Genomic DNA, 12,019 nt, shown 5'->3' with positions numbered 1-12,019 from the left:
TTTCTCCTTTTTTTTTTTTTAACTTCATATAAATGGAATCTTACAGTATGCACAGAAATCTTTAAAAATGCAAATAGGAGCATTTTACTTTCTTCAGTAACCCCCCATCTCTCTCAGGCTACAATTTCAAACTCTTCAGTAGAGAATTCAGGATGTTTCCTTAATCAGGACCCTTCTTAGTTCTCAACTCTCATTTCTTACCTGTTCTTACTGAACTGTTTCTTAAGTTCTGCAGAACAGAATTTACTCCTTTATCTCTAAGCTTTTTGTGACATTCTTTTTTTTACAGAGTATGATTTTCTCTTCCTGTTATTTCTCCTCTTTTAAAATTTCTTTGTAGAGACCACGTTTTACCGTGTTGCCCAGACAGGTCTGGAGTTCTTGGCCTCAAGAGATTTGCCCATCTTGACCTCTCAAAGTGTCAGGATTATAGGTATAAGCCACCTCACCTGGCCAACTTCTCCTCTTGATAACACTGTTTCAGTATATGTTGTCTTGGGAAGAACTTAAAAGGTAGATTACCTTCAAAAAGTTTCACGAGTCAGCTGGAAATACTGAAGACAGAAAAAAAGTTTCACAAGGCTGGGTGCGGTGGCTCACACCTATAATTGCAGCATTTTAGGAGGTCAGGGCAGGAAGATCGCTTTTGCTCAGGAGTTCAGGACCAGCCTGGGCAGTATAGTGAGACTCTATCTCTACAAATAGTTCTTTTTAAAAAGAAGTTTCACAAATGCTTTATGATGTTTTCCTCTGGCCTCATAACTGTTAATATGTGCAACTTTGGGCACAAAGAATTGTCTGTATGCATAACTGATCATCTTACAATGGCTTGACTCCTGCACCTCAGAGAAACTACTTTTATGGATCATTTGGCTGGCCCCTTCACTACTCCATACAAAATTTAAAAGATGTCCAAAGAAGGATTTCTCTTCAGGTCACAAAATTTTCACTTCCTCATCATCAGTCACTCTTCCTTCTGTTTAATGGGAGCTCATATCTTCATTCTCAGCAAACAATAGGTTTCCCTCTGAGTTATGAAAGTGTACACATGCTCATGCTTCACAGCTTGGCACATGTAAACCTTTCAATGCCACTTACAGCTAGATCTGATAAATTTGATAGCACACACGATCATTTTCATACTACATGGTAATTAGGAGAGTAAGAAATTCACTTAAATTACTATAATTAATATATAACTTATGTAGCCAATCCAAGTTTCACTTACTCTCATTTTGTTCTTCTGTGTCTGTAAACAGCTTTGTTATTAAGTTTTTCTTAATAATCATTTGTCATACTGACGTGGAGTGGTAATTAGAGGTTCTGGGTCTAGCTCCTAAACAGATGAGGTGGCGTGCTTTATGGCTTCTATTGTTGTCCCCTGAAAAGTTCTTCAAGAGCATGTTCATTTTTTCATTGCACCTGCTGACAGGCTATGAATTGTCTCAACCAAAGGACTGGTGGGTGGGTGTAAGCAGAAGCACCATTGTTTGGTTGCTCTGGATCCTTTCCATCTGGGGTCTTTGGGCTTAGAGGAGAAGGAAGGCCCCAGAACTATTACCAGAATAAAGTATAAACCCCCTATATTAGAGCATGTTCTCTTTTTGTCAGAAATAGTAGGTTCAGTTCTTTCAAGAAAGCAGAGAAGACATTTTCTTAAAACCACAGATAGTTCCTTTGGATGTATTCTACAAACGACCCCGTGTCCACGTTTTCCAAAATGGCAAAAGTAGGTGTGTATTCATTGTAACATGGTAATTGGGTATTAGCTCTGGGACAATGAGAAGACTCTTTCTTACCTATCAGAAATGTCTCGTAACTTGATGCATTGTTTCTGAAATTCCTTATTCTTTTCTTTCTCTCTGTCTTTCTTTGTCTCTTTCTTGCTCTTCTTCTTCTTCTCTCTCTCTGTCTCTCTTTCTTTCATTCTTGCTTTTTCTTTCTCTCTCCCTCTCTCTTTCTTTCTCTCGCTTGCTTGCTTGCTTGGTCAGGGTCTCGCTCTGTCACTGAGGCTAGAATGCAGTGATGTGATCATGGCTCACTATAGCAAGGAGGAGGCTCACTGTAGCCTCACCACACCCAGCTAATTTTAAAATTTTTTGTAGAGATGGGGTTTCCCTATGTTGCCCAAGCTGGTCTCAAACTCCTGGGCCCAAGCAATCCTCCCACCTCAGCCTCTCAACCTGTTGGGATTACTGGTATCAGCCACTGCACCCAGCATGAAATTCTTTCTAGAGATGTGAAAATTGTCATTCTATATTTTAGGCATGCTTTAACAGACATGGGTTGGTTCAAATTGCTTTACACTAAACATATTGGTCATTGTTACCATACCTTAATAATCCTATTTAGAGGAGACAGAATGAAAAAATAGCCTGTTTGGTCATTTTATCTACAGTTAGCCCTGTTCAGTGTCATATTTGTATGACTACATAGAAATTACTTCTGTTCTACTCATTGGAATTCATGCTTTGTTATACAAAATTTGCCTCAAAACCCTATTCCAGCCAGTTTATTACTTCCTTCTCATTAATAATTTATCTCAGGTTGTTTCTTCTATGTTCCATATATCGGGGGTCCCCAGGCCACACAGCAGGAGGTAAGTGGCCGGGCGAGTGAGAACAAACATTACTGCCTGAGTTTTGCCTCCTGTCACATCAGAGGCAGCATTAGATTCTCATAGGAGTGCAAACCCTTTTGTGAATTGTGCATGCAAGGGATCTAGGTTGTGTACTTCATATGAGAATCTAATGCCTGATAATCTGATGTGGAACAGTTTCATCCTGAAACCGCCCCCACACCCTGCCCCGTGGAAAAATTGTCTTCCACCCTCTTCCGTGAAACTGGTACCTGCTGCCGAAAAGGTTGGGACTGCTGCTGTTTATCCTTTGTGGCACCATCCCAGACCTCATCATTCTTCTCAGGTTCTGTAAAGCCAATATGTGAAAGGTTGGGCCTCTCCCTGGTCATCACTGTTGCCAGACCTTTCAAGAATCCATAATCTGAGCATCAGCAATGTTCCTGTTTCAGATATTTATTGCCATGTAACTTCTGTAACTACCCTTGAAGTTAGTAGTTTAAAAACTCACTCATTTTATTATCTGTCATGGCAAAATTTGCTCCATGTTGCATTGACTAGAGTCACTCAGTACTACCTCATGGCTGAGCTATTATAGAGGGCCAGAGACAACTTCATTTATATGCCTGTGCCTAGGCTGGGATGGCTACCATCACTCTCTGTTTATACATTTGCTCTAAGAAGCTGGTGTAGGGTAGTCTGAGGAGTAGTTGGACTTTTTTTTTTTTTTTTTTTTTGAGACGGAGTTTTGCTCTTGTTACCCAGGCTGGAGTGCAATGGCGCAATCTCGGCTCACCGCAACCTCCGCCTCCTGGGTTCAGGCAATTCTCCTGCCTCAGCCTCCTGAGTAGCTGGGATTATAGGCACGCACCACCGTGCCCAGCTAATTTTTCGTATTTTTAGTGGAGACGGGGTTTCACCATGTTGACCAGGATGGTCTCAATCTCTCGTGATCCACCCGCCTCGGCCTCCCAAAGTGCTGGGATTACAGGCTTGAGCCACCGCGCCCGGCTGTAGTTGGACTTTTTTACAAGCCTTAGAACTTCAAGAGAAGATAGCAATCATGTTCACTCAAAAATAAATAAATAAATAAATAAAGAATGTTGTAAGCAGCAAAGAGGAGGATCTGCCAGTGTGTTATGGCTTGGAGCCCCAAAGTAACACAGCATAATTTCTACTCTACTCTATTGGTCAAACATTCTGTCCAAATCAAGGTAAGGGGACACAGAGCACAGCTCAAGGTAGAAGATGTGCCACCTTAATCCACCACAGTCTACTCTCTTGTCATAAATGTGTACCTTACCCCCACTGAAAAATAGATCTCTCATGGCTTTATCTCATTATGATACTAAGCTGACATTGGAGGTCTCGGATCTTATATAAATCAGATCCAAGTACAGATGAGTCTCTTCAGGAGTGATTCCTCTTACAGCTCCTTGAATGCTGGTACTATAATCTGAAAATTTTCTGGACTAGTGTAACAGGGGTGAGACACATGAAGGTTAACTGCACTCTGTTCAAGAAGGGTTTAAATTGGAGACACAGAGCAGTCATAGTTCATGGCAAATTTGAAATCTAGCCAGGCACACATTTCTAGTTCCTTCACCAGGGCCCAGTCCTACTTGCACAATTGCTCTCCACAGTTTGGCTTGGCCTTCTGGGCTTTCAGTTTTTTCTTCTGAGTCTTTTTCCTTTTCCCTTAAAAACTTAACACAGTTTTACGCTGAGTGACTTTCTTGCCCTGCTTTCTACTTGTTGTAGGCCCAGTTTATGTTCTTTCTGCTTCAGTTCAGGGTATTATAATTTTTAAAGAACTTTGTGGGATTTCTGTGTTTAAAATATAATTCCCACTTTGGGAGGCTGAGGCAGGTGGATCATTTGAGGGAGGTCAGGAGTTCAAGACCAGCCTGGCCAACATGGCGTAACCCAGCTCTACTAAAAATATAAAAATTTAACCAGGCATAGTGGTACATGCCTTTTAGTCCCACTACTCGGGAGGCTCAGGCAGGAAAATCACTTGAACCTGGGAGGCAGAGGTGTAGTGAGCTAAGTTGATGCCACTGTACTCGCACCTGGCGGACAGAGTAAAACTGTCTCAAAAAAAAAAAAAAAAAGTAATTCCATTAGACAAAAGCTGCACCTATATTTTCTTGCCTAGATTAGTTCCCTTTTTGCCCTAATCCTAGAGTTAAGATATTATGAGGATAAAGCCCTTAATTTTTAGATACCTTTTTTGTCTAGTTAGTGGGATCTTAGAAGATTTGTAACTTTAGTAATTATGATGCAAAGAAGTTGAGAGATGAGCTTGTAGAGGTGACATAGAATACTGGTTTAAAACTAGGGACAGTGATCATAAATATTTCAGCACAGTGATATGAACTAGGCAGAAAACAAAAGCAGAGGCAGTTATTCCTGAAATGTCATAAAGAGCTTTGGCTAGGAAATTGTGGGACAAGTCAGGTGTCCCAACATGAGACTTCAGAAAGAAAAGAGTGATGGAGGCAGAATAAAAATTTTTTTGGCTATGTGGAAACTTTCCAAATTTGCGGAAAACTTTAACTTACAGATCCAAGAAGTGCAGTTAAAGAATATATATAGGAGACATGCTACAAAAATGTTTAGGCCCAGCACAGTGGCTCACACCATAATCCCAGCACTTTGGGAAGCCGAGGTGGGAGGATTGCTTGAGGCCAGGAGTTAGATACCAACCTGGGCAACATAGACCTTGTCTCTACAAAAAGTTTTTTAAAGTTGGCCAGGCATGGTGGCATAATGCCTATAATTCTAGCTACTCAGGAGGCTAAGGTAGGAGGATCCCTTTAGCCGAGGACTTTGAGATTACTGTGAGCTGTAATCTCATTGCTGTACTTCATTGTGGGTGACAGAGTGAGACCCTGTCTCAAAAAAACACCCAAAAGATGTTTCGAGGCGCTCATGTCTAGTAGAAAGAGTCTAAGGTATATACTCAAGACTGAGAAGTCCTTTGGCTGGGCACGGTGGCTTACACCTGTAGTCCCAGCACTTTGGGGGGCTGAGGTGGGGCAGATCACCTGAGGTCTTGAGTTTGAGACCAGCCTGACCAACATGGAGAAACCCTGTCCCTGCAAAAATACAAAATTACCCGGGTGTGATGGTGCATGCCTATCATCCCAGCTACTCAGGAGGCTGAGGCAGGAGAATCATTTGAACCTGGGAGGCAGAGGTTGCAGTGAGCAGAGATCATCCCATTGCACTCCAGCCTAGGCAACAAGAGTGAAACTCCAACTCAAAAAAAAGTCATACTATAAATACCATTCAACAAGCTTTATAGCTGCACCTCAAGCTATTTACCTGGAGGTCATCCTTTCCTGATGGTGCTCTGGATTGGATATTTCTCCCAAAGCCATTTCTTAGGTTCAGACTCTTGTTGAAAGGAACCAGAGATGAGAAATATATTTTATTCATACCCTGCTTTTTCATATTTCCTCTAAATTCTTCCTGAAAACCTTATGGTTCCTCCTTTACTTCCACATTCTTCTAGCTGCATACAATAAAATAGAAAAACAAATTTTCCATTCTGCCTGGAAATGCCCTAGCCATAGCCACAAGTTTATTAATTACCCTTTCTTTTTCCACTTGACTAGAGATGATGGTGTTTCCAAAAGTTGTGCTACTAGATGATAAACATCTACTTCTTCAGCCTTCAATAATATTTTCCTCTCTGTACTTTAAGCACCTACTGATGGTTTTCATAAAGCCCTTTCAGCTTGCGCCCAATATGGTCCCAAAGCCAAAGAGAAACATTTTACGTTTCTGTTACAAAAGCTCCCCATTTCCAGATACCAAATTATTTTACGATAGCAAAATTGGGTAGTTTAAAACATAACAATTTTATTAAATCTCATAATTTTGTTAAATTTTAACACCGAACAGCTGAGCAGTTCTGCTTCATGTATCAATTGAGTAATTTAGTAGTAGTCACTTCATAGGTAGGTTTATTTAGGAGGTCTGAGACACTTCATTAGAATCCCAGTCCTTGGCAAGGGTAATTGAGGTTTTTTCCCTCTATATGTAGTCTCGGAAATTCTTCTTGTGTGGTCTTTCCAGCAGGACGATCATACTTTCTACATGTCAACTTGAGACTCCCAGAGAGAATGTTCCAAGAAACAAGACATGAAAGTTTCCAGAGTTGTAAGGCCTGGGCTTAGAAAAGGCTACCACCAATTTTTAATGGGCAAGGCAAAGAGCCTGTCTTAACCCTGCCCCTTGATGAAACAAAAGCCAGTGAACTTGTGGCTGTCTTTACCACAAGTCCCTTCTAAAAATTACCCAGGAAAGTATCCATTGAATTATCAGTTCTTCCAAAGAGGCACTGGAAAATAACTAATGGGTCTTTAAATTTAAATTTGGAATTCAAATTTTTATTTCCAGCTCTGCCATTTACTAGTGTCTCTTTTCTTTTTTCTTTCATTCTTTCTTTCTTTTTTTAACCTTTTTTCTGAAGACAGAGCCTCACCATGGTGGCTCATGCCTGTAATCCAAGCACTTTGGGAGGCCAAAGCAGGCAGATCACTTGAGGTCTGGAGTTCAAGATCAGCCTGACCAACATGGTAAAAATACAAAAATTAGGAGACTGAGGCAGGAGAGTCACTTGAACCTGGGAGGCAGAGGTTACAGTGAACCAAGATCGCGCCACTGTACTTGCTCCTGGGCAACAAGACTAGATTCTGTCTAAAAAAAAAAAAAAAAAAAGAGAGAAAAAGATGGTGTCTCACTCTGTTGCACAGGCTGGAAATCCTGTGGCAAGATCACAGTTCACTGCATCCTTGAACTCCCAGGCTCACGTTATCCTTTCTCCTCAGCCTCCTGAGTAGCTGGGACTATAGGAATGTGCAACCATGCCTGGCTAATTTTTTTTTTTTTTTGTAGAACAGGGACTCATTATGTTGCCCTGGTCTCAAAGTCCTATCCTCAAGCGATTCTCCTGCCTCAGCCTTCCAAAACACTGGGATTACAGATGTGAGCAACTGCACCTGGCCTGTTTTTACCTTCTTGGTGGTACAGCTGTTTTTAATTTGATGAGGTCCAACCTAACTTTCTCTTTTATCATTTGTGCTTTTTGGTATCATGTCTCTAAATCTTTGGCTTAACCTAAGATCATTTAGATTTACTCTTTTTTTCTTCCAAGAATTTTTTTAGTGTATACTTTTATATTTATGTACTTTTATATTGTATAGTAAGTTAATTTTTGTGGGTGGTATGAGATAGGAGTCTAAATTCATTCTTTTGTATTTGAATATTCAGTTTTCCTAGCTCCATTTGTTAACCCACTCCAACCCACCTTTAAACTTTAATTATGGAAGTATTAGAATATATATAGAAGTAGACTGGGCATGGTGGCTCACACCTGTAATCTCATCACTTGGGGAGAGACCAAGACAGGCAGATAATTTGAGCTTGGGAGTTTGAGACTAGCGTGGGCAACCTGGCAAACCCTGTCTCTACCAGAAATAGAAAAGTTAGTTGGGTGTGGTGGTGTACATCTGTAGTCCCAGCTACTTAGGATGCTGGTCTTTTTTTTTTTTTTCCTAATTAAAAAATAAAGAAAACTAGAGAAGGGATTTTGCCATGTTGGCCAGGCTGCTCTCAAACTCTTGCCTCAGGTGATTCACTCACCTTGGCCTCCTGAAGTGCTGGGATTACAAACATGAGCTACAGTGCCCACCCCAGACTATTTAAAAATACATATATATATACAGAAGCATACAAAGTAGTAAAATGAGTCTCTGCATACATGTTACATAGCTTTGGTTATCAGACTGTTGTGAATCTTCTTCTGTCTCTGTTTTTTTGTTTTTTGAGATGGTGTCTTGTTCTGTCACCCAGCTGGAATGCAGTGGTACGATTTTGGCTAACCACAACCTCAGCCTCCTGAGTAGCTGAATCACAGGCATGTGCCACCACATCCAGCTAATTTTTTTTTTTTTTTTTTTTTTTTGTATTTTTAGTATAGGCAGGGTTTTGTCATGTTGGCCAGGCTGGTCTCAAACTCCTGACATCAGGTGATCCACCCGCCTCAGCTTCCCAAAGTGCTGGGATTACAGGCGTGAGTCACTGTGCCAAGCCTGAATTTATTTTTGAATCATTGTTTGCCCTATGAATTCAGTTTCTTTCTTAGGTTGGGTCTGTGACTTTTGAATCTCAGGTCTTTATCTTTTTCTGGTGTTATACTACTTGAGCTAGAACACATACTTCAGTAATGTGTAGGAAGTGAACTTTTTAGTCCTTGATTTCAGGAATGTTTGTTCTATATTCACACTTGTTATAGGTTGCTGTGCAGGAAATTCTAGTTTGAAATTTATTAGCCCTCAGAGTTCAAAGACATTTAACTATTGTTTTCAAACATCTGATTTTACTTTTTTTTTTTTTTTTTTTTTTTTTTGGAGGCAGAGACTTGCTTTATTGACAGGCTGGAGTTCAGTGGCGTGATCCCAGCTCACTGCAACTTCCATTTTTTAGTTTCAAGCAATTCTCCTGCCTCAGCTTCCTGAGTAGCTGACATTACAGGCATGCACCACCACACCCAGCTAATTTTTTTGTATTTTTAGTAGAGACGTGGTTTCACCATGTTGGCCAGGATGATCTTGATCTCTTCACCTTGTGATCCGCCCGCCTTAGCCTCCCAAAGTGCTGGGATTACAGGCATGAGCCACTGCACCCAGCCTCTAATTTTAAGAAGTCTGATACAGACCAATTTTTTGGGTAATCTGTATTCTTGGGAGGGTGCCTTTCTGAAAGTTTGTAGCATTTTCTATGTCTTTTGTTCTTAAAATTTCAATAATGTTTCTTGCCATGGATCTTTTAAATTTTTGTAATACTTGCTGGCCCTTTTATTTTTTAAAACACATGACCTACAGGTTTTTTTGTTTGTTTGAGACAGTCTTGCTCTTTCAGGCTGGAGTGCAGTGGAGTGATCTCAGCTCACTACAACCTCGGCCTCCTGCATTTAAGCAATCTTATGCCCCAGCCTCCTGAGTAGCTGGGATTACAGACGTTCACCACCTTGCCCAGCTAATTTTTTTATTTTTAGTAGAGACTGGGTTTGACCACATTAGCCAGTCTGGTCTTGAACTCGTGGTCTCATGTGATCTCCCCACCCAGGCGTCCCAAAGTACTGAGATTACAGGTGTGAGCTACCATGGCCGACCAGTGACTTGTAGTTTTGAGAGGAAATATTTTGGTATTATTTTATTGAATAACACCTGAGGATCCCTTTTCCCTGTATTTTCCCCCTACCGCCCCCTGCACCCAATTCCTGCATAAATATTTAAAAAAAAACAGAAAGAAAGGAACATTTTCTTTCAAACCTTCTGAGTTCTAGGATGGTTTGAAATTGATCCTAGTTTGAATAGACCAGAAATTGATAACACTGGTTTGAAATTGATCCTGGTTTGAATAGACCAGAAATTGATAACACTATTCTCTTCCAAGGAAGTTACCATTGTATAGCTGACAGAAGTGAAAGGGAGACTTTTTATTTTATACCTCTTTGTAACTTTTCGTTTTGTATCATGTGCATACATTTTTTGTTCAGAAATATAAATTGCATAACATTGTATGATAATACCTTAGAATTACATAATGTTTATTTTTTGGTGTCATGGATGTAGCTCAATATAGTTTAGGGTAGCAAACATGATCTTTAATAGCTATAAAACCTCATTGTCATCTCTTACCTACATTTCTGAATCTTTCTGCAAATGGGTCTTCATGTTTTTCAAACTACAGTTTTCATTCTCAACTACAAATGAATGAAAAATTAGGCTCCTGTTCAAGTGTTAGGTCTCAGCATAGTTCCCAAAAGCCTATATTAAGTTCTTCTTCCATGAGTGCTCCTAGGTTCTATAGGAGACCTGAGATCATTAAGAGATCAGTAAAATAGCTATTCCATGCTATTTCTTAAAACCTTGATAAGATGCTTGCTGTGGCATGCACAGCTGTGGCATGCCCTAGCTACTAAGGAGACTTAAGCGGAAGGATCACTTGAGCCCAGGAGTTGGAGGCCAACATGGACAACATAGGTTTTTTTTAATGAAGAACCCTGAAGGAAAAAAAAAAAGCCTTGTGTAGAAGCAAGATAAACACATAAATTTTACAAATATAATAAAAGTGAATGAAAAGTGATGCTGGGAGTTTGTTGGGGAAGTTTTTGGATGATGTCCTATAGAAGGTGGGATTAATTACTGACTAGTAGTCAGGGTCTTGAGCAGATGTAAGTAATATGGCATCTTCCTCTTTGTGCTGTTGAGTTGGCAAGAAGCATGAGTAGGATTCACCATCAGTCTTGTGGCAAAGGAGTGATAGTCTTCCAGAGTACCTTTCTGTTTGGTACTCTTATCTGTTTTTTCAGCTATGGACCTGGACCTGAAACTGTGGGTGAAATACTATTTTCCCCTTTATTTCCACACATGAGGTCTGCTCACCACAGAGAAGGGTGAGGCTTTGTATATGAGTGTCAGGTGCTGAGGAGATTGCTGCCTTCCTGCTACTGGAAAAGTCTTATGGAGGAAAGGATAGTGAGGGGACAGACCAAGTGCCAGGTTGGGGTGGTAGGTGGCAAAATACCTCCTGTCTTCTTCTTTGGCCCATCAGCGTCCTAGTTTGCCCTCTCCTTGATAGACTTTTTGAAGGTAGTAGTTTACCATGTGAGGCATTTCCTTTAATCTTTTAAGGGTTGATTTATCTCTATCAGGACCAGAAATTCAGAGACAGTTATTTTAGACTGAAATAAATGTTTAGTAGAAACGTACAAAGGAGACATATAGGGTACCATTGTAAATTAAATAATCTCCACTTTGAGTATCATCAGGATTTTCTTAATGTTCTTTAAGCAAATGTTTACCTAAATAGTTTGAATGATCTTTTACCCTTAGCACCTGGCTGCAGTGGAAGAAAGAAAGATCAAGTCCCTGGTAGCTCTCCTGGTTGAGACACAAATGAAGAAACTAGAGATCAAACTTCGACATTTTGAAGAGCTGGAAACTATCATGGACAGAGAGAAAGAAGCTGTAAGTAACTGGAATTTTATAGTGGCTTTTTCACAATTAAACATTAATCACTTTTCACAAAACAAAAGTTAGGTAAAATAAATGGTAGCCTGTTCTCTTGGTCTCCATGGCTAACTTCTGTCCTTTTTCCTATGTTTGATTTGCCCATTCAAAAGGATTATCAGCCAGTGATGTTAAATAAAAGGCACTCTGTTCGCTTTCTGAAACTGATTATCTAAATCTCAGCTTCTTGTACATGTTGGCTGTGAAGATACATGATAATATTAAATTCTCTCTACAGAATTTAGATCTTAGAGTTATTTGATTACTTACTTGTTACTGATACAGTAGAAACTGTATAAATACATTATCTGATTCAGAGTTTTTCTGTCTTTTATTTTTATTTATTTTTATT

The 12,019-nt window shown here is 40.0% G+C and overlaps 1 protein-coding gene across 9 annotated transcripts in view; it reads left to right on the top strand.

The window, feature by feature from the left end:
* The window catches only part of SMARCC1 (SWI/SNF related BAF chromatin remodeling complex subunit C1), a 187,391-nt gene that overhangs the window by 137,422 nt on the left and 37,950 nt on the right, over positions 1-12,019 (top strand). For all 9 annotated transcript variants that reach the window (XM_078350733.1, XM_035275228.3, XM_035275230.3 and 6 more), the window contains one exon: positions 11,491-11,625. In XM_078350733.1, the coding sequence (XP_078206859.1) occupies positions 11,491-11,625 (135 nt within the window). The remainder of the gene's footprint in view (positions 1-11,490; positions 11,626-12,019) is intronic.

Source organism: Callithrix jacchus, chromosome 15 (genome assembly GCF_049354715.1).
Source record: "Callithrix jacchus isolate 240 chromosome 15, calJac240_pri, whole genome shotgun sequence".
Classification (NCBI taxonomy): Eukaryota; Metazoa; Chordata; class Mammalia; order Primates; family Cebidae; genus Callithrix; species Callithrix jacchus.
Note: the sequence above shows the minus strand (reverse complement) of the source record. Positions and strands in the feature narration are given on the sequence as shown.